The sequence below is a fragment of the Falco rusticolus genome, chromosome 1 (assembly GCF_015220075.1).
Source record: "Falco rusticolus isolate bFalRus1 chromosome 1, bFalRus1.pri, whole genome shotgun sequence".
Lineage (NCBI taxonomy): Eukaryota > Metazoa > Chordata > Aves > Falconiformes > Falconidae > Falco > Falco rusticolus.
The window spans coordinates 86883992-86905274 of record NC_051187.1 but is presented as its reverse complement, the minus strand read 5'-3'; the positions used below and the strand labels follow the sequence as shown (position 1 = coordinate 86905274).

Below are 21283 nucleotides of genomic sequence, written 5' to 3'. Positions count from 1 at the left end.
CAAAGAATACACCTGTCCCAGCCACAAGCAGCTGGTTTCTCCAGGGGATGCTGTGGGAGATGATGCCAAAGTCCTGGTAGACAGCAGCCACAGCCTTTCACATCCACTAAGCAGGTCACCTTGTCATAAGAGGTGACCAGGTTTTCCTCTTCATTCTGCCTGCAGAAACAGATGCTTTCACGCCTGCCAAGACTGCTGCGGTACTATTTTGAGCTTTTTGCATCTCATTATTTAATTTATTTATTAAAGCCTGATTTGGGAAAAGGGAGACAAAACTTGCTCAAAGCATTTGGGCTTTACTTAGATTAAGCCAGGCTGTTCAAACTGGCTTGTAGTCAAATTGTTCCACTAATTACAATCCCCATTTTAGAGAGAGTGGAAGTATTCAGTTAGATCCTCCAGCTGGGTAACTCTTTACTTAGGGTGTGCATTTGTCATCTCAGCAAGTTTAACAAGCAGAGTTTGAAGCATTTGACAATTCTCAAACCATGAAATGTTATTCCTCAGGAAATAAGTAAATTTAAATTTTACCTGTAAAATTAAAGCATGTTAACTGCTCAGCATTAGTTAAATATTACAGGTGAGAAAGCAGCAGCTGCCCTAGGTAGAGCATGCCCTAGCACTGCCACCCATTTCAAACGAAGGTTAATGGGTAATAACACCACAAAAGCAGTAAGGATCAGCAGCATTTCAATCTTTACCATCAACTACATAACAAATCACGTAACCATTTTCTCTTCCCCCTCCCCCCCCCCCCCAATGACTGTCTGAAAGGGCAGGTATTTTAAAGACAGAAAAAGCAATAACTGATAAATATTGAATACTCAGCATTTTTAAGAGCTGGGCCATTAAGTTAAAAGCTTGACTTGAGCCACCATTTTCTGCTATCTGTGGTCAACAGTTTTAACGCAGAATCTGAAAGTGTTTCATGAACAGCAAACATACAAAATCCTTGAAAGCAAACTGGACTCATCAGCCAAAGACAATTATTAAACTAAACCATCCAATGCAGAACAGGACCTTTCACAACAGCACCTTTTAACTTCAGAGAGCAAACGACATTTTTACCAAGCTCATACAAAATCTGCGAGTTAAATGTAGCAGAGTTTGCTGCTGTTTCCAAACCCAAATTAATTTAGTTACGATTTGCATGACAGGTTTACTACCTCAGTGACACAGAGGATTTCATACTGTTAATGTCGGTTGGCATAATGATCAATAAGTAATTTACACATGGAGAGCAGGTAGTAAAAGTCACAGCTGATTCATTTATTATGGGTTTAGTCCAGAGCTCTCTTTCGCCTGTGATCCTCACCGCTCAATACTGAACTGAAAAGCAGACGTTTTCCCATGGCTCTTTGTCCTCTTTTTCTCTGGAGACAGAATTACTTCTACACGAGCAGCGCTGTGGCTTGTAAACAACCATATATTGCTCTGTCAAACGAGCCTCAATACTCCAAAACCTTTTCCGGCCACTAATTTGCTGAAGACCATTTAGTATCCTGCCTACCCTAGTCACACTTCCAGTTACCAAACATGGGTGCATTGGCAAGAGGAGGATTTTATTAGTCTCAACGTAGAGAAGTGTTACATATCATTTCAGAATCATATTAAAAACAATCACTTTTTGACCTTAAGTTGCAACAAATGCAAAATCATTTTTATAAATACATGGGGGGGGGGGGGAGTGGAGTAATTTGCAAATATGCCGTAATGAAATTTTATGTAAAAACTATAACATATATAATTGCTGTTGCACAGTGGTTTGGGGGTTAACTTCAGCTTTGGATGGAAAGTACAGGGTGAGAACACCCAGCCTGCTCTGCTGTCAGTTCACCATGCTGAACAATGCTGAACAATAACATAAACACATTATTTTGTTTTAATTGTTTCCATTTGAGGCTGCTGTTCTATATTAAGAGTGTTACAGACCTTTATATAACTTTTCACATAGTTAAAATGTAACATAAAAATATTTTTTCCATTTGGAAAAATACTGACATAGTAACGATTAGGAAACAAAATATTTGTATCTGCTCCCAGTCTAAGCTGTAAGCTGGAGAGCAACACGTAAATATATATAAAAAATTAAAATACTTGTTACACAATTTAATAGGTTTTAAAAGGAAAGACTGCATGACAAAAATGTTTCACAATTATTGGCTTCCAGTTTGTAATGCACCCGAGTAGATGACCCTGGGTTACATAGCAAGTGATGCACAGGATCATCAAACAACTGGTGCTGAAGTGAATCACGAAACACTCCAGATTAAACATCAGGACTTGTTTAATTTTGAAAATCATTATTTGTTCCATTTTTCAAAATTACAGGACAAGCCTTACACCTTGGCAAAGTGCACCTTCAGCAATAGAAGTAATAGTTTATGTTTAGCACCCATGAAGTATTGTTAAATGAATACTACCTGTTTCTTATGCTGATACAAAATAGCTGCAGGCAAGAGCACTTGCTAATCAATAGACATAAAGAACTTAAGCACAAATGACAACCAGACCCCCTAAAAATCCTCTTTGCTAACAGGTGATTAAAAGAAAAAACGTCTGATCACAGAGTGATATTCCCCAGGAGATGCTCTTACCAGTGCTCCGAACCATAATATCATTTTGCCTCCTCCTCACTGCCTTTTTATTTTGTCTTTTGAAATACATCATGCTGACAAATAACAACCAAAGACTAATTACTGTTTCTGGGTCTTTTTTGTATAACTTAATCTTAACAGGCTTTATCTGCAAATCACCATGAGCGCAACACCACACTGCACAAGGCTGTTCATCCCCATTCTGTCATTTTATTCACCCTGCTTTTCCTGGATGATAGCGTGATCTCTGTTCCCAGGCTCCCCAGTGACATCGTAAAGTGATGTAATGAGTGCACATCTGTGGACTCTACCTAGGTCATGAATGAAAATGTTAAATCAGGTTCCAGCTCCAACTTCTTACCAAATACTCCCCCTTTAAATTCCACCTGTTTAACACCTCATCAACTGCTACCCTTCCATACCTATCATTTGCATAACTGCTACCCTTCCATACCTATCATTTGAGGAGAACCCTGATTAATTTTATCTCAACAGAAATGACAGAGTGAATGGAAGAGAAACTTCGTTGTCAGCTTACTCCAGTTTTCTTGGTTACCACAACAAAGGTGAAAAGTTCTTCATACGTCATGTAGTGTAGCTCATCTTCTCTAGTTCAATAACACTCTGGGTGACATAGAATCAAATGGACTTCCGAAGTCCATATAGCATTTATCTGTTACAGAATCCTTCATCCTAAACAATGCTTAAAGAACATCCCCCACACACAGAATTAGTCACACAATCACAGAATGGTTTGGGTTGGAAGGGACCTCAAAGCCCACCCAGTTCCAACCCCCTGCCATGGGCAAGGACACCTCCCACCAGCCCAGGTTGCTCCAAGCCCCGTCCAGCCTGGCCTGGGACACTGCCAGGGATGGGGCATCCACAGCTGCTCTGGGCAGCCTGTGCCAGCGCCTCGCCACCCTCACAGGGAAGAGTTCTTCCTTGTATCTATACTAAATCTCCCCTCTTTCAGTGTAAAGCTATTTGCCCTTGTTTTATCACTACAGGCCCTTGTAAGAAGCCCCTCTCCAGCTTTTTTGGAGGCCCCTTTAAGTAGCGGGAGGCTGCTCTAAGGTCTCCCAGCAGCCTTCTCCTCTCCAGGCTGAACAATCCCAATCTCCCAGCCTGTCCCCACAGCAGAGCTGCTCCAGCTTCTGACCATCTCCATGGCCTCCTCTGGACTCACTCCAACAGATCCATGGCCTCCTTACGTTGGGGGCCCCAGAGCTGGACGCAGTGCTGCAGGTGGGATCTCACATCACTCTTGCCAAATATATATTTTGTTTTAAAATAATGTTATTTACAAAGGCAAACCTATCTGGCAATTTCTTCCTCCAGTCATTCTTCCCTTTAACATGCTCTAAAGCCCCATTAGCTCTCAAGGTCAGATTGATAGGTCTGTAGATGTACAGATCATCTTTCCAACAATTTTTTTTTTTTTAACTAGACACTGCACATCAGTATTCCACAGCCCAAAGGCTCAACTTATGTTACTTTCTATGACCAGCTCTTCACCCTCACTATTTTTAAAACTGCTCTTAAAAGATTATGAGTACACCTGCCCAAGAACAAAATTCGATTATAATTACATGGAGAAAAGATTTTAAAAGTGAATTAGGGTTACAGAGACTATAACACAACTTCTGAAAAAAACTAACCAAAGCATTAAGATAAAAAGAGCAGCAATGAAAACGGCAGAAAATTTTATTTGAACCAAGGAACATGAATCCCATCAGTATAAATAATCAGGACAGAGTACAACGTGGACTATTTTAGGGGGAACACAATCCAAATGTTATGACTAGGACTCCTACACACTCCCTCAGTACAAATAAGTAATACGATATGTATCCATATGTACCACGTTCTCATTTCCAGCACTCAGGATGAGCTCTGCAGTTTAACAGTCAACTTGGGAAAGGACTCTGCATTCTCTGAAACTCTGGTGTGGAAAACAGCTCTCTAAAACCAATTTTAGACTGACAGCTAAGACTGATTTGCATCAGAAGTCTGACAACACCCCAGCCTCAGTCTCCAAGGGCTGCAAAGTACCTACTTGTACTGAATCAATTAGGCATCAAAGCAGTTAACCAGTTCATAAATCAATGCTGTAATTCTATCCTGAATTAATTCACTTAGAGAGGGAAGTGTGCTACACCCTTCTGAACTGAAACTTCACTGAAAACACCGGGAAGAAGTCAAGATACAAACTACAACTCTGGGAGGGGGGGACAGGGAGGGGGACCAAGGGAAAAAAACAACAAAAAAAAAACCCAACCACCAGACCAAGTGATGCACAGCAATTCCCTTTCCCCGTTTTCAGTTCTGTTGCAATTTGCTGCCCTGAGTTTGCTATTGATATCACTGGGAGGCAAAGACAGCAGAGGAGCATGCTGTACTCTCTTCAGCTTCATCTCCACATGTAAGTCCCAGAAATATTTCAGAAGATGACCTGGAATAAGGCTGAAGGTGGCACACTGACATCATCTAATTTCAGTCACCTAAAATACCCAGTGCCTACGTTAGCATGGTCATCTCCCATGCAGTCTATGGATAGTGTTCCTTAAAAGACAACTCATAACAGCATTTTACTTACATTTTTAGATCCCAAGCAGGGCTTAATTTCAAAATCCACACATGAAACGTTTGGATTTCATTTACTCTATATGTAAACACATCTCAAACTATATCAGTGCCAGCAAAGGTGCTTTTAAGATGTTTTATTGAATAATCACTAAGACCTTTCTTAACCAGATTAGGATGAGATGACACATAATATAGCTCACACTATATATAACAAAACTACTTTGGACAACTATTTCACATTGCTGAACTGGTCTTTTTTTCCTCCTCAGCTCCATCACTTAAAGAGGATATTATCTATTAAGGAACATAAAGTGACCTGCACAATAATTACAGTGATTCCACACCTCAGTAATTGTACAGCTTTACCTACAAGTGTTTTACACCTAAGAAGAACAGAGGCAGCTGCCAAAAGAAGAACACCCCAACAAGGAAATTTAGAAACTTACCGCTCCTACTATTTTCACGCCACCCAGAAGTTACAGCAACAGAAAACTAATTAGGGCCAAATTTTTCCAGAGTTTGTTTTTAAAGACTTTGTCTATATATTCAATAGCTATTAATGAACATGTATGACCAAGGGAAAAAGCTTATAAAAAGACTCTTAGCTAAAGAGTGATTTCCACTCTAAGTCATTAGCAGAAAGGAAGAAAGGAAAGCCTCTGTCAAAATGCCAGACAGTCACTGTGAAGAGACAGAGATATGTGTATGTGTATATATATTTAACCCCATTAAAATTATAGCTGGGGGGTGTGTGTTTGTATTTAATTGGAGATAAAGGGAAAGCATCTTGTGACAAATCACAGTCCTGACCTGCTGTTAATTTTCAGCCCACCACAAGCCCATCAACAGCCCAGACTCCCAAAGGGCTTCTGACAGAGTCTGGTCATCAGGCCTGACACCTTGTACTACCCTTATCATATGTGCAAATTTGGAAAACTTAAAAAATTCTCCACAATACTTTCTGGCCTCAAAATGAGTGGTTTTTTCTTCAGATATGACAAAGATACCAGAGAAATCATAGTGATTTATCTCGTCCAATATCAAGGGACAGTGGCCTTCACCCAGCTACTCTTACATTTTCAGTGTGAATTTGTTGCTTCTGGCCACACCATTCATAAAATCGTTACGCTACAAGACACTACAGGAACTGGCAATTCCACTTGTGTCTACAGCATCCTATAAGTCTTCCTAAACCTGAACAGTAGGATTTCCTTCAGTGAATGACAGTTCACTTACTATTTATTGACCTGGCTACAGAAAAGCAAGACAGCCCTCATGCCCAAAGAGGAGACCACGAAGCCTAGCTATGAAGTGCTCAGGCTTCTGCAAGTTTGCTGATGTCCATGACTCCATCACAACTTTAAAGCAATAGGAAACATATAAAAAAATAAACTGTAAACAGAAATCAATGAACACATACACAGTTGTCTCCCACAGAATTTCTCCTTCAGATCCACTGGTAAAAGCAAGGAATGTCTTTGCAAAAACTACCTTCTTCTGTTCTCCAGTCTCAATAGAGGGAGAAATAAATCTTTTCTAGGTAATGCTGCAGAATCAGGGTCTACAGAGAAGAGGCAGAAGCTCGCTTCATACAACCATTTCTGAACTGGCACGTGTCTGCAAAGCAACGGGACAGAGCATCCCTCCCTCCTCCTCACACATGGCGTAAAGGGAAGATCTCAAATCCTTCAAGAGATGACAGAAACCCAGCTCCTTCCTGAAAGGCTGCATAAAGTCTGCACATAGAAAAAGATCTACAGATGGAGAAGGAACACAAATGTTAGAAGAAGATGGGAATAGTAAATGTATTTGGACCACAGCACGCCCCCAGTCCCATGGCACAGCCCATGTTTTAGCCTAGTAGTTATGTTTGTACCCCAGAACAAGATGCATGAAGTTACATCAACCTACAAAAAAAGGGAAAAATCTCCCTCCATCTTCCCTGGAAGAACCTCCAGCTGAGCCACAGAGACTTGCTCTGGAGGACACTGCTTACTCTCCAGAGCAGAGGGTGTGTAAGGCTGGCATCACCAGCAGTCCACCCCTCCTGCAAGATCTCATTAGCTTTGATGAACTTCATGGTAAAATACAGCTTACATGGTTCACCGCTTAAGGAGGCCAGGTATACAGTTTTGTAGGGTAAGCCGCTACACTATCATGTCTGCAGTTACATTTCACCATGTTTCTGTTCTAGCTGCCTTGCAATGCTGAATAATCAGTAGGAGGCTGGAAGAATGGCAAAAGATGTCTTCCTTCACCACGATGTCTCATCTCATGCATACTCTCATACATACACATCTTGTATTGAAAACAAGCAAATCTCAGGCACAAAAGATATCCTGGCGCCTTGACCAGCTGTGATCAGGTAACATGATTTTTGCACAGTGATTTTTTTTTTCCTTTTAATTCCACATGACAAATTCCTGTCAGCACTGAATAGAGAAATTAAGATCACATTTAAACTTCATCACTTTTAACACACAATATCCTTTTTCATAAGCCTCAGTGAAGATAATTTAGGCATATTTATAGTAACATTAACCACATTTCTCCTGTAGGACAGTATTAGTCTCAGAACAGACAAGTTGGATACCAGTTGCCATGCAAAGCTGCCATTAAAATATGTTTCTAAACCTCCAAATTCCTATGTGGATAGCATCACCATCATAACATCTTTAAAACATATAAATAACTTGTCCTTGTTTCTTAGATAGGGGAACCAAACCAGGAAGATTAGATGATGACCATATTCCCATTTGATTCCTAAAGTTGTAGGTTGTGTGGTCATTTATTCTCAAGGGAATTGCACCTGATCAATGTTAAGGGTATACCTGATATGATGGTACTTGGTGATCTGGCAGAACTACAGAGGCTGGGGGGGGGAGGGGGGTCGCGGGGCTGTGATACCAACCTCTTCTTTCAGAGGAGAAACTCCCGGAACTTACAGCAATACAAAACCTGAGATTCTTTGCTTAAAAAGACACTACCAGGAAATGCAGACAAAGAAGAAAAGCTGCTCTCTACCTCCAAGCTACCAGAACACATTGCACCTCCTTTCCAGCTAATATTTAAGTCAAGGGAACCCACATTCTCTTATCCATAAGCCTTGTTACAGCTCACAGTAACCAAAGCCCTGCAGAGATTTCAGTTTGTGCAGCCATCTACCATTCCTCAAGTTGGCACAAGCACACTGTCAACCATTCTCCCTCTCCCATTCAGCTCTGGTTCCAGCGCTACATCCTAATGCTGCCCATGTCTGCTGGCCAAGGATGCACGCAGCCACCCAGAGACAGGGCTCAAAGCAGAATTGGAGAACCCAAACCAGCCTGCTGCAGCCTCAACTTCAGACACATTTCAGAAGAAACAACTCGCACATTTTATAAAACCAGCCAGCATGCCAGCCTTGGGCAGCTCATTTATTCATTCCCTTTGCCTTTTTAGGACAGAAGCCCCCTTATTCCCTTTCTATTTTTCCTTAGGTGCTGTTAGAAAAGTTACAGGCTATAAAGTCACTACAGCTTTTACCGCTGGATTACACATTCCCGTTTTCCACCAGCAATGTAATCCCCACCCTTTCACATTCAAACACCAAACCTGCATAGGAACTATCATTCCTATGCCATTCGCGTTAAGAAATTATGCACGTATTGAGACAACATTTGCCTGCTGTCCCAGAAATCTTCAACAGCTCAGGTTACTGAGAATAGCTGCAAACGATCCAATAATTAATATTTTAACATTTTTATGTTTTTACATAGTTCCGAGTTTTCTTTGGGCTCACCACAAATTCATATAAAACAAGTTAACAGAGTATCAGCAGTATCCCTAAGAAAAAAAAAAATATGTTTCCAGCAACATTAGAATGGATGTTTCATAAAAAATGTGCATAGGCGGGAAGTCAAGTTCTCTTTCTGACTTTGAACCACTTCAACACCTCCTCAAAATGATTCATACTCCAAAAGTTGAACAAGGGCATACTTAAACACCCATTACCATTCCCAAAATGAAAAACACTGACTTTAAAGAACTGCTGCAACCTGTGCTTGTGAGAAACAGATACTGACTGCCCAAATTTAAAGATCTGCCTGTTATATGTTTGAATGCAATAAATCAATCAGTTAACAGAAGTGCACTAACATTCTGTCAAGCAACCAGACAGCAACTATAAATAAATGCATCTGGAAATACAGTGTATCTTGTACAACAATAAATTCAGTTCCAAATTTTAAAATAAAAATAAAAGCAACTGACTGTAAAATCATGCCTGTTCCTATTCTCCATTTATAAAAAAATCACAGAAACACCAGTGACCTCAACAGTAACTATCTCCCAGTATATTATTTGGATTTCAATATTTTTCTATCAGCTGACCAGCAATTTCAGTGTCTGCTCACAATTCAGATACAGTATTTTTTTCTAGCAGCACAGAAATCCTTGATGGGCAATAACACAGGAGCTTTCACTGATTTCTTTCTTGTAACACTGACCCGCACAGTCAGCATTTCAGTCCCACACTACTTTGCGTTTCAGGTCTCACACTGGCCAGAACGTTTTTTCTTGGCATTGCCTTTGCTGATATTCAAGATCAAAGTAACAAAGGCAGGCATTGGAGATACTAAGCTCTGAAATCACTATAAAATTCATGTGACACTCTCCACTCTGCATTAATAGGGTATCAGTCGTATAAATTAATCATTAAAAAGGCAGGTGAACAACTTTGATAGGAAACGTGCTGCACACTGCTACGAAAAACCTTCACAAAGCCATCTTGGAAAGTTTATTTTAGAAGAACTCAAACATGTTCTTGATTGTGATAAGCAATGAAATCCAAAAATTGTGCACAGAGTAAACCTCAATAGTAGATTTTTCTCCAGATAAGGCAATTACATTCAAAGTATCTGGCAACAGTGCCACAAGACCAATATTTAGAGCAACACAAAACTTCAAAAGGAAGGTTATAACAACACATGCGCAAAGATGGGGGTGAGGGGAGCGAACAACCAAAATCAGTCAATACATAGCTACACATTATACCAGTAGCAACTCCCCAAAGCTAAATCCACTAGAGGTGTAATTTTTTTTCAGAGTAATACTAATGACTGAAAAACAGCAGGGATGAAAACTACCACAGCTTTAAAAGCAGGGTCATTGAAGACTCAGTTCTTTCACTTCATAATGACATAATATTAAATCCAACCTAAATTTTCTGAATGGAAAAACCATTCTCACCTTCTGTATTTGAGTTCATAAAAGGAGTTTACAAAAAATGCTAATTCATCAAGCTTCTTACACTTGGAGATGGGTATTAAATTTTCATGCAATACAAACACTAGTAAGAAAGTCTTCAAAGGGGTGTTTTCCTAATGTAGCCTTCCTTATTTTGTGTCCTTTCCGACTACAGAAATAAGCAAAGAAAAAACCAAGGTTTCTGAAAAACAGGGAATAGAAAAAGAAGATAAATAACAGAAAAACTGGGATCTTCACAGATGCATTCATACATCCTGCATTAGTCTCTACAAAAAGCTGAGTGGCACTGGCTAATGGTAAAAGTCATTACAGATAATTTTCACCCATAACAGGACTTGTAACACCCTGTACCTACATGAAGGAACAGCCCTTATTTGAATTTTTGCAACATGCAATAAGCACGTCTGAGATGAGTGTTGTGTACAGCAACGCTATTTCTTCTATGGCTACCAAGCTCAGCAAGCATGACAACAAGGGGGAAAAAAGGTAGTTTACACATTGGAAAACCCTTGGTTCAAATGCCCAGACCACCTCAGCTAGCGTGATCTCCCTTAGACCAGCTTAATTCTACTTCTGCATTTTCAGAGAAGTGAAAATTCTGAAACTGACAATACCACAGGAAACCTGTTTTACCAAATTAAGTCACAACCAGTACCAGGAACGATAACTAGATCCTGGGGTGTCCTAGAAGTATTTCATACCATCTGATTTAGAGATCTGCTGCCCTTCTTTAGCCAGAATACTGCTCAGCCATTCATTAAAACATTTAAATTTTTCATCATGTGAGAGGCACAAAGGCTACTATCAGCCCAGAACACTGAGTCCATTTCCTTCAAAATGTTAGTCTAAAAATCCCCCACTATTTTGATGTACCAAATTTAGCTTTTCAGATTTTCACATGAAGACTGTTCTGTGTGCAATTACAGTCTCTTACCAACCCTAATGATTTCACAATTCTACAATCAGGACAGAGCCCTTCCGTTTTGAGAACCCCAAGGATTTCAAGGCTCTACAAGGCAAAACTGTGCCCTGAATCATATGCATGCAGCACATCCACCAAAACCCTCACAGCAACCTGCCTCTCTATCAAATAAATATTTTAAGCAAGGGAGGGAAGGACATTAGTCTCAAGTAGACTCTAAAGGAACTCCATGTGGATCAGCCACAAACAAAGCAAGGGAACAAAAGCAGGAAACAAAACGCAAACATCATTACTGGTTCAGTGTTTTAGTGACTAAATGAGTGTTTAATTCAAAGCCACACACAAAAGCAAATTATCATCTCTGTTCTGTGCTGTAAAATTCATTATCAAATTTTCCTGCCCTGCTTTCAGGATACTGCAATGGTTACATGGGCAGATGTTAGCACACGGCTATTCAAGAACAGAGTACTGTAATAATAAATCGTGGTACTTCGTAGAGTGAATTCCACTTTATAGCAACTCACTCCGCCACCACCCCAATTACTTTACCTACAAAACCACATAGTTCTCAATCCTGCCTTCTGTATTTCTTAATGTATCTTTTCACTATGCTTCAGACCATGTGATGTAAGAGCTCCTAAAGAAGTATTTGCTGAGAACATTTTGAGTGCAGGGAAGAAAGCAAAGCTCTACCAGACCAAGGAGCTAATTCCAGGCACTGTGCTTGGAATTTCAAATTGGAAAAAAATTCTTCAAGGAAACTGGCTGTTTAAGAGAAGAGCACCCGAGGGTATCATAAATTAATGCAGTATATACAACAGTTTGGTCAGTAGCAGCATTATCTCAATATACAAAGGGTTTTCAGCATGGATCTTCATGGACACGTTAGTCACAGTAAGCTCATGGTTTAAAATTTGATTGCTCATGAAAGCTTCAGAGGAACAAGCCAGGAAAGTAAAATCCATCACATTCATTCCAAATGTTATTTAACTTTATCGGGACACATGATAAAAACATTGTGGGTCCTGGTTATTTTGAAAGCTCGATTAAAAAAACCCAAACAAACAAACAAAAAACCAGTTTCTGTGAAAACAGTGCTAACCTCAGACAGTGCTAACCTCAGTCATTTGTTGGTATTTCAACAGAAGTCATTTATGTAAAATGTAAATTGACTAAGATGGTAACGAACACCCAGTTGGACATCAGCTTATTTTGGATCCATAATGAAAGAAGCAACTGAGACTGGGAAATAACAGAAAAATCTAGAGCGCTGTCAGACAACTTCTGCTAAGCTGACTCAGGCAGCTATTCCCTGATATTCAAACAGACATAGAGAAATGAGACAGAAATGTCTTTCATGTTGACCACTGCAGAAAAGGAGGCGTTAGCAATCAAGTCTGAGGCAGTGGTATGTTCCTGGAATTGGCAAGCAGAAGAACATTATGCTCTACCTGCACCACTCCTGGAGGTCTCAACACTCAGACATGCTTAGCAGGAAGGCAGCAGCTGAACACTGCTTACTCCCCTCTCTCTCGCAGGTTAAAACCATGAACTGTTCAGTAATTCCAATAACTAATGCTCCAACGGTGAAGGCGTTTGATGCGCACGAAGCAGAGATGACAGGTAGGATCTAGCCTGTACCGCATTGTCTTACTGTTCTGAATTTTCCACTATTGACTCCTTGCTATAAAGCAGACTGAAAAGTAATGATAAGAAGTGAGCTTACTGCAAGCATTAACAAAACCTCACACAAGTCAAATATTTATGCTGGCCGTTCAGTACAAGGCAAAAAGCGTAGAACATCTCAGATATTTCAGAAATACTGAATTATTTCACAGAGGAATTTTCTGTTCTTAAAACAGCCCTAGTAAAACATCAGACTGTCCAATAAAACAGCAAGAGTAACAATAAAACAGTGAGAATTCAGATGAAATATTAGCCATGAGTTTATCTCTCAATGAACAGGCCATTTAAATACATGTATAGATAGACAGAAATATAGATATGTATATGCATATGTAGACAGATATACACACACACTTCCTAGCAAAGTTATAAATCCAGAGCTGAAAATAATGCCTCCAAAAACTAAATAAAAGCACATAAAAGCTCTTTTTTCCCCCAGTGTATCCTTTAAAATTGATAATGCTTAAGTATTTCCTACTTAAAATAGCTTATTCTTTTATTACCAGTGCAAAACATTTGAGTGAGCCTCTCGCACAGCAACATGAAAGAGAAAATCATTTTAAAGCACAGTAACGCACTAATGAAAAGAGAGAAACAGAATGGGATCAGGCACAAATGCAGCACCCAAATCTAATTTGAGCACTTAAACTGATTTGATTCAAACTGCCAACATCCTTAGATATATCAACTAGTCTCCTGACTTTCCTAAAGCTTTAAACTGCCTCAAGTAGCATTTTAAAAACAATGGTTTTGTATACTAGCTTTTGACCAAAATTTCCCGTTTGTTTAAGAATGGGAACTGTGATAGCTCTTTGCCAGCTAGCCACTCTCTCAAGTTACAATTTACCCAAATCTTCTAGAGATAAAATTCCTCTTCACTGTAATATTCTTTGGCCAAGGACACTGTATTACCACCAACTCCTTAATAATGTTCAATGAGCAGCCCATAACTGCCTCCATTAAATTAATAAAAAGGTAGTTTAAAAGATACACTCTAATCTTTTCCTTTTTTTTCCTCCAACTGTCACGTTGCACTGTTAAGTACTGCTCAGCATTTTCCATCTCCCACCTCAAAAAAAAAAAAAAAGGGAGGTGCGGGAAGGGAAAGCATTATCATGAAAAGAGAACCAATGCATTTACATACAAAACCTAGTTTTCTGGAATGATTTGGTATTTCATTATATAGTCAAAATATAGATTGTTCATATTTGAGGCTACAACCATACATCAAATTGCCCATCAGTGTGCCTATATACACAATCCCTGGACAACTACTGTTCCAGAAGCCAAGCATCATCCTGGATTTGTTAAACCAACCCTCCACAATCTCTGGTCCAAAAAAATCTACGTACAATAGCGGTCTTTTCTTAACCTGTGCTTTTCCTCCCCCATCAGCCCCTGTCTGTCTGCTTATCAGACAGCTGGCTAAAACAATTCAATTCAAGCAGGACAAGAGGTTGTGTCACTGAGGTCCAGGAAGCACTTTGAAGAGTATCTGGTCCCAAAGCTTGCAGCACCCTTTTGACTGTACAACGCCCAGTGCTGGCGAGTTCACTCTCCAGAGTTTGGTGCTCCTGAGCTCCCACTGCTTGAAAACGTTACCTCCAGCATGCTGCTGCAGCCCTCTGTGACTGGGAGATTTCTCATCCCTCCCAGCAGACAGCCTCACAGCAGTAGTCCTCTCCTGCCCAAATTATGGCAGCTTGAAGCCACTGGCCTGCAGCAGACTCCAGTGAGGTTTGTACAGAAATAGAAAACACAGGCACATCAGGCACGTCCTATATTTTCTATTTCAGCTTCCTTTAAAACCAAGATCTTTATCTTTAAAGAACTCAAGTGGCTTGTTCCACATCTTAAAAAAAAAAAAAAAAAAAAAAGAGTCACTTGAAGTCCTTCATAACTCAGTCTTCCACACACACCCCAACAGCATCAGTGACCTGTGCATAAATCGGCCTTTTCTCAGAAACCATCCCACAACCAAGAACGATTACTAATAACACCACACACAGGCACACTTCTACTATGCCCTTTCCTTTCAGAAGACACAGCACGCCACCCATCCTTAAAAAAAAACCCATACATCCGCATTAGAACGGTAACGCACTGCACACCATCTCTCCTTTTGTGGCTTGGGTGAAACAAGAAAGAAAATCATCCGCCCAAGGTTTGTTACCTACATGCCTAACCACAATCTAAATAAACAGACTTTCCCCATGAAGAAGGCAAGTAGAATATTAGCGGACTGCAACATGAAGCTACGATGTTTGTTCTTCACTGCTAACACCGGAAGATGTGAGGGATTAGTAGGTCAGTGAAGCACAAGTTTTATCATGACAACCCCAGCGTTCAACATAAACAAAGAAGTCAAGGCCACAAATACAGTCATCATATACATCTAGATAAGGACAGAAAGATTAACATGCCAAATTTAATTACACCTCTCAGTCAAGCAGATAAGAGTGTGGAATATACCACACTTACAAAATAATTTTCACCTGCCCTTCTACTTCCCATTTGTACCTACAGCATCTAATAACATGTCGAGTATTTTAAAGCCAAGCTCTTGACAGCCACGCACAAAAACAAAAATAAATAAACCCCTGCAGTGCCATTTCTGACAGGAGACAGAGCAAATTCAAGACGTGTGAAAGTTGCAACTGCATAGCTCTAAATATCATTAAAAACACTGTTTGCACTTCTCAGAACTCAGTTTAAAAAATATTACTAGAAACTTCAAGTCGCTAATAAATAAACAGCTAAATAAAACACCTAGAGAAAAAACCATGCACTATATTTTCAGTCAAAATTTTAGATCAGTTATGTGTGAAAAAGAAGAAAGCTTTATCAAAATAAACAAGAGGTTAAAAAAAAAAAGGCCCTTAGCAGTGGATATATCCAAATTCTTTTTTTTACTCAGCAGCACCAGTTCTGCCATTTGGAAAAGAAGCCTCTGCCTTTACCCAAATCTAGTCCTCTTAAAAATGACCAATAAACCACTTGAGCAAAGTAACAGGTAAGTGGCTATTTCACAACACACTCTCTCAACTAGAAAAAAATTCTTATCAGGACAGGCAAAAAACATTGCAAAGGAAGCTTTCAGCTTCCAGGGCTTGCCTAGCCTGGCCATCATTTCCACACAAAACCATTTTCAGATTAGTTGCATCACACACCCATATATGAGACTGTCAAAAAAACACAAATAAAAAAATACAAAATTAACTCTTAAAGCACACAAAGTGGTTTTCCTCCATGAGTTCAGCTTATATGAATAGCTTCCCTTCACCCAGATCTACAGGGAGCATCATCAAAGGGTGGTTGGTACTTTCCACAAGAAGCTCCCTGAAAAAGCGATTGCTGCCTGGAACGACCATCCTTTTTTTATTTCCTTCTTTTCCAAGAATAAGCCCTGCCAGGGAATTCACTTAACGCAAGCAGACACACATGCTGCCTCTATCGCTACCACTGCTGATGAAACCAAAGCAGGTAACCATCTCACAGAGACCTCTTCCACTGAAAACTTAAGTTTATGCAGAGAAGCCAGGGTGCCTTTCCAGCCTGTTCCCATGAAGATTTCAGATTTCTCATCCAATGGAATAGACTTTAGACACAGAGCCCAACTAAGGATCCCATCACCAGCCGCACTGGCCTCAGCACTGCAGGCAACATGCTTTCCAGTACCGCACAGCCCAAAGATGACCTTTCCCCTGTACAGCCATCCCTCACAAACACATACACATGGCCTGGACAAGCACAGAGCCGGGGGAAGGTGGGGGGGTGTCTATCTCCCCCCCCCCCCTCAGAACACAGTTTAGCCTTTTTTCTCAAAAAAAAAAAGGACCCCACGCAGAAGAAGGAACCTCACACCACCCCTTGTCCTGTTTGATCCTCTCCAGCTGTCCAGCGCTGGCCTTGTCCCCCAGCAAACATGTGAGCTTCCTTCCACCAGGCCATTATTCCCACTGTCCCTCCCCAAGAGCCAGCATCACTCCCGCACGTGCTCCCCTGCCCAAGAGCTGAGCCTCCCCACGTGCCAGCTACCCCCTTTAAGACACTGCTTCTCTCCCCCGCCCATATTGTTCCCAAATTCAACCTTAACAAAACCAACACCTGCTTAGCTATCTGCCAAGATGAGCTTGCTTAAACCCCATCCCCCCCTCTCCAAACACCCCTACTGCTTCCACCCAGCCCTAACACCTGCTCATATGCCCTTCCTCTCCCACTCCAACCTGCTCCCAGCCAGATCCAGTCCCTTACCTCCACGTCAGTCCGTATCTGCCCCCACCCAGGAACTCGACCCACACCCAGGCTGTCCTCCAGCCACAGCACCTGCTCCCCACTGCTCCAACACCAGCCACCCCCACCCACAAAACCATCCCCCATTCACACACCATCCTTCAGACTTCTACTTAGGGAAGCAAGGGTAGGTTTGGGGGCTGTATGAACATGTCCCCCTACCCAAAAGCCCCCCCTCAGCCTTACATTCTCTCATAAACCCAGTTACCTGCATTTGCAGCCCAGCTCCTCCCATGCTCGGCCCTGCGCACCCCATCATGCCCACATCCCACCCACACAATGCCCTGCGCCCGCCCTGCTGCTCCTGCAGCCCCACAGCCCCTCACACCCCAGCTGCTCCCCAGCTGCCCCTGTGCCAGCCCAGCAACCAACACCCAAAATTCCACCCCCCCGGAGGCACCTCTCTGCGTTACAAACGCCCTGCACGCACCCACCGCCACTCTCCCAAGTGCTGCTCTGAGGGGCACCTGACACCTCCACCCCATTAATCCCAGACACCCCCCCCCCGCCTCCCAGCCCCAACCGCTGCCATCCCCTGCAGCCCCTCAGGCCTGGCCTCGGGCACGCTCACCCGTGCTCCTGCCACCCTTCAAGCCTCCCCAGACACAGCCACATGCGCCCAGAACCCCTTGCTCTGCACCCAAACCCCTGTTGTCCCCCCACCCGGCTCCCACCCCGACCTTTACACCCCGCTGGATCAACCCCTCACACCCACCCCCCCTACTGTCCCCTGGATGGTCCCTCCGCAGACCCAACCAAGGGACACCCAAGGCCCTCTTGTTCCCTCCTCACCTCCCACCTGCACCTTGATCTGCCCCTCGGGCCCACGGCGGAGGCTCCCACCCCTCCTGAGGCCCCAGACCACCCTCACACCCCCCACCTCCTTATCCCCCTCCCTCCAGGCGTCCCCTTGGCCAGCTTAACCCAGGGCCACCAAGTCCCTGCTGTGTCTGTCTCTCTTGCTTATCCCCCGTACCCGAAACCAGCCGCTCACCCCCACGGCCATATTGTCCCCAAGCCCCCCTCCGGCGACACCCTCAGCCCCCCACCCCCCCCTCCCCTTAGGGGACTCACCTGAAGCGCCCCCCGCAGTGCTGGCACTGGTCGCCCACCCAGCCGGGCTGGCACTCGCACTGCCCGCTGGCCGGCTGGCACCGCCCGCCGTTGGCGCACGGCTTGTCGCATTCCTTCGCCGCCGCCTCCTCAGCGGCAGCGGCGGCGGCGGCAGCGGCGGCGGCGGGCCCTAACCCCGGCAGCGCCGGCATCAACAACAACAGCAGCGCCAAGAGCAGCCTCCGAGGCGGCCTCCCGCCCCGCCAGCCCGGGCCCCGCCGCACCGCCCGCTCCATTTGCCGACGCCGACGCCGCCGACTCCGTGAGGGGCGGCCGGGGGGCGGCGGGACAACGCGGACCATCCGCCGCGGCGCCTCCCGGGACGGTGGCCGGTGAGGGGGCTTCCGCCGCTACGGTGGCCGCGAGGTGTCGGTGCGGAGCGGGGAGGAGGGGACGGGGAGGGGGACGGGAAGGCGGCGGGCCGGGCGCGCAGCAGCCAGGCGGCGCCGGCGGGCCGCGGCCGATGACGTCACCCGCACGCCGGCCACGGGCAGCGGGGTTCCCCCGCCTCCTGCCACCGAGTGGGGGCGGCGGGAGGCGGACAGAGCGGCCGCGCTGCGGGCACCTCTGCCGCCCAGGGAGCATAGAGCGCCGGGGTTACCCCCCCACCCCAGTGTCAGGGCTGACTCCCCCCTTCAGGGCCTGACCCCTGCCTCAGGGCCTGACCCCTCTCCTCAGGGCCTGACACCTCAGCCACCCCCAGACTGCCCCTCATGCCACGGGTGAGGGTGGCACTGAGGTGTGTGGGAGGCCTCGAGGTTGAAGAGGAGGGAAAAGACTGAATAAAAACCGAGTTTGGGGTGGGTTTGCTTCGTTTGCTGCAGGGGCTTTCACCCAGGGCCTGCAGCTCTGCCACCCGCCATCTCCTCATGCCACCCACCATCTCCTCGCACCAGCCTTGTGGATCCCCACGCAGCACTGAGGCGGTGAGCAGCCTCCCCCATTTACAGGATGGACGGCGAGGCCCAGCATGCTGCGGCGATGGGGACAACGGGATGGGAAGGGATGCCACGTCTTTGTGGCTGGAAACAGGAGGAGTTAAAGCTGGAGTTGTTCACGCTCAGATTATGCTTCGGGGTTTTCTGACTGAGAGCTGGATCTGTGCTGAGATCTGCCATCATCAGGTCTGGCTCCAGCAAAGCAGGCAGTTCATGCGAGAGTTACAGAGGCATGTTTATCGTCGCTGGGTAGTAAAGGTTTCCTGTTTAAAATTAGGAAGGTGAATGTGCCTTACTAGTTGGTTGTGTAAGTGAGAAAGCAGGGATCTGCAAAAAGGGATACCTCCCCATCCTGGAAAACAAGATCTCTGAGGTCTTCTAGGCTTTAATCAGTAACAGCAAAGACTGAGGGAGGAAGAAGCAAAGCAATTACACCATTGGTCCTCTTCTGAGTTCACGGGCAAAGCAGCAGGCTGTTTTCTATGCACACCAGCAAGGATGTCATGTGCGGCGGGAAGGGTGGAGCAGAAACACAGATGCTGTTCAGAATTCTCAGACCTTTCATTTTCAGTGGGGTGAAAGAGTGAGAAAGTTGATGATGTTAGTGTTCTTGGGTAAATGTTGCCTTTGGTCTGTCTCCATTGATCTGTTTGTGTCTGGAATTACTCCTTGTTTGAAATGCGGAAGGATGTCAACAGCTGAGAAATTTTCAGGTTTTAAATGAAAGGCAAAAAAATACACTTTTCACATTTTTCCCTATATAAAAGGGTGACTGCGGTTTAGGTACAGTAATGCAAAGACAGACAAGAGACTAGATGGAAATAGCCAACTCACCGTATTTAAATAGTTAATTTGTATTTAGAAATCAAAATATTAGTTACCTGTCTGAGCTGAAGGAGGTTTCTTCAGGGGGAGCCTTGGTGATTTCTAAGTGAGTTACCTGGAATAATGAAGGGTGTTGAGCAGATAGGAAAGAAAACAGTCTAAAGACCAGTTTCTGTCTTCTTGTCAGTCAAGAATCTAACAAAATCATTGTTTATGCATTTTGCCTCTTCTGCTTGAGGCCCCAAGAAGAAGAATGAAATCTTGACTTCATTTTTAAAATGCTGTGCGGGGCTGGCCTGGCCTGGTATCCAAAGGAAATGTAAAACCAAAAAGATGCGAGAGGTGAGAAATGGGTTACCAATACCTTCTAGGCTACGCAGAGTTGGAGACACAGAGAGGGTGTATTTCTATATATGTGCATGTTCCTGGGACACAAACACCTGCCAGCATGCCCTGAATCTGCCGATTCAGGTACCCTCCGCTGTCATTATCCAAGGTGCTACCAGCAAAAGCCAGTCTGGCTCTGAGACTCACCCAGCTCAAGATAAAGCCAGCACATGATGCTGCTCTCTGGATTATCCTTTGTGTGTCACTGGGGTGGGTTGACACTGCCTGGACACCAGGTGCCCACCAGCCATTCTATCACTCCCCTCCTCAGCTAGACCCAGGAGAGAAAATATGACGAAAGTGTGCAGATACAGGCAGGGAGATCACTCCCCGGTTAGTATCACGGGCAAAACAGACTCAGTTTGGGGAAAACAGTTTCATTTATTACCAATCAAATCACAGCAGGGTAATGAGAAATAAACCCAAATCTTAAAACACCTTCCCCCCGCCCCTCCTTTCTTCCTGTGCTGAACTCTGCTCCCAAATTCTCTCCCGTCTCCCACCAGTGGTGCAGGGGGATGAGGAATGGGGGCTGCAGTCAGTCCCTCACACGCCGCTGCTGCCGCTGCCACTGCTGCCCCCTCACACCCTTCCCCCCTCCAGCGCGGGGGCCTTCCCACAGGAGACAGTCCTCCATGGGCTGCTCCGCCATGAGTCCTTCCCACGGGCTGCAGCTGGGGATCAGC

General features: G+C 44.0%; 1 protein-coding gene across 4 annotated transcripts in view; it reads right to left on the bottom strand.

The window, feature by feature from the left end:
• ATRN (attractin) overlaps positions 1 to 18857 on the bottom strand; it is a 157292-nt gene extending 138435 nt beyond the window's left edge. For 3 of the 4 annotated variants that reach the window (XM_037387993.1, XM_037388001.1, XM_037388010.1), the window contains exon 1: positions 18409 to 18857. In XM_037387993.1, coding sequence (XP_037243890.1) covers positions 18409 to 18749 — 341 coding nt within the window. In that variant the 5' untranslated portion in view covers positions 18750 to 18857. The remainder of the gene's footprint in view (positions 1 to 18408) is intronic. The other variant, XM_037387983.1, reaches the window with a different exon arrangement.
• Between the last annotated feature and the right edge of the window lie 2426 nt (positions 18858 to 21283).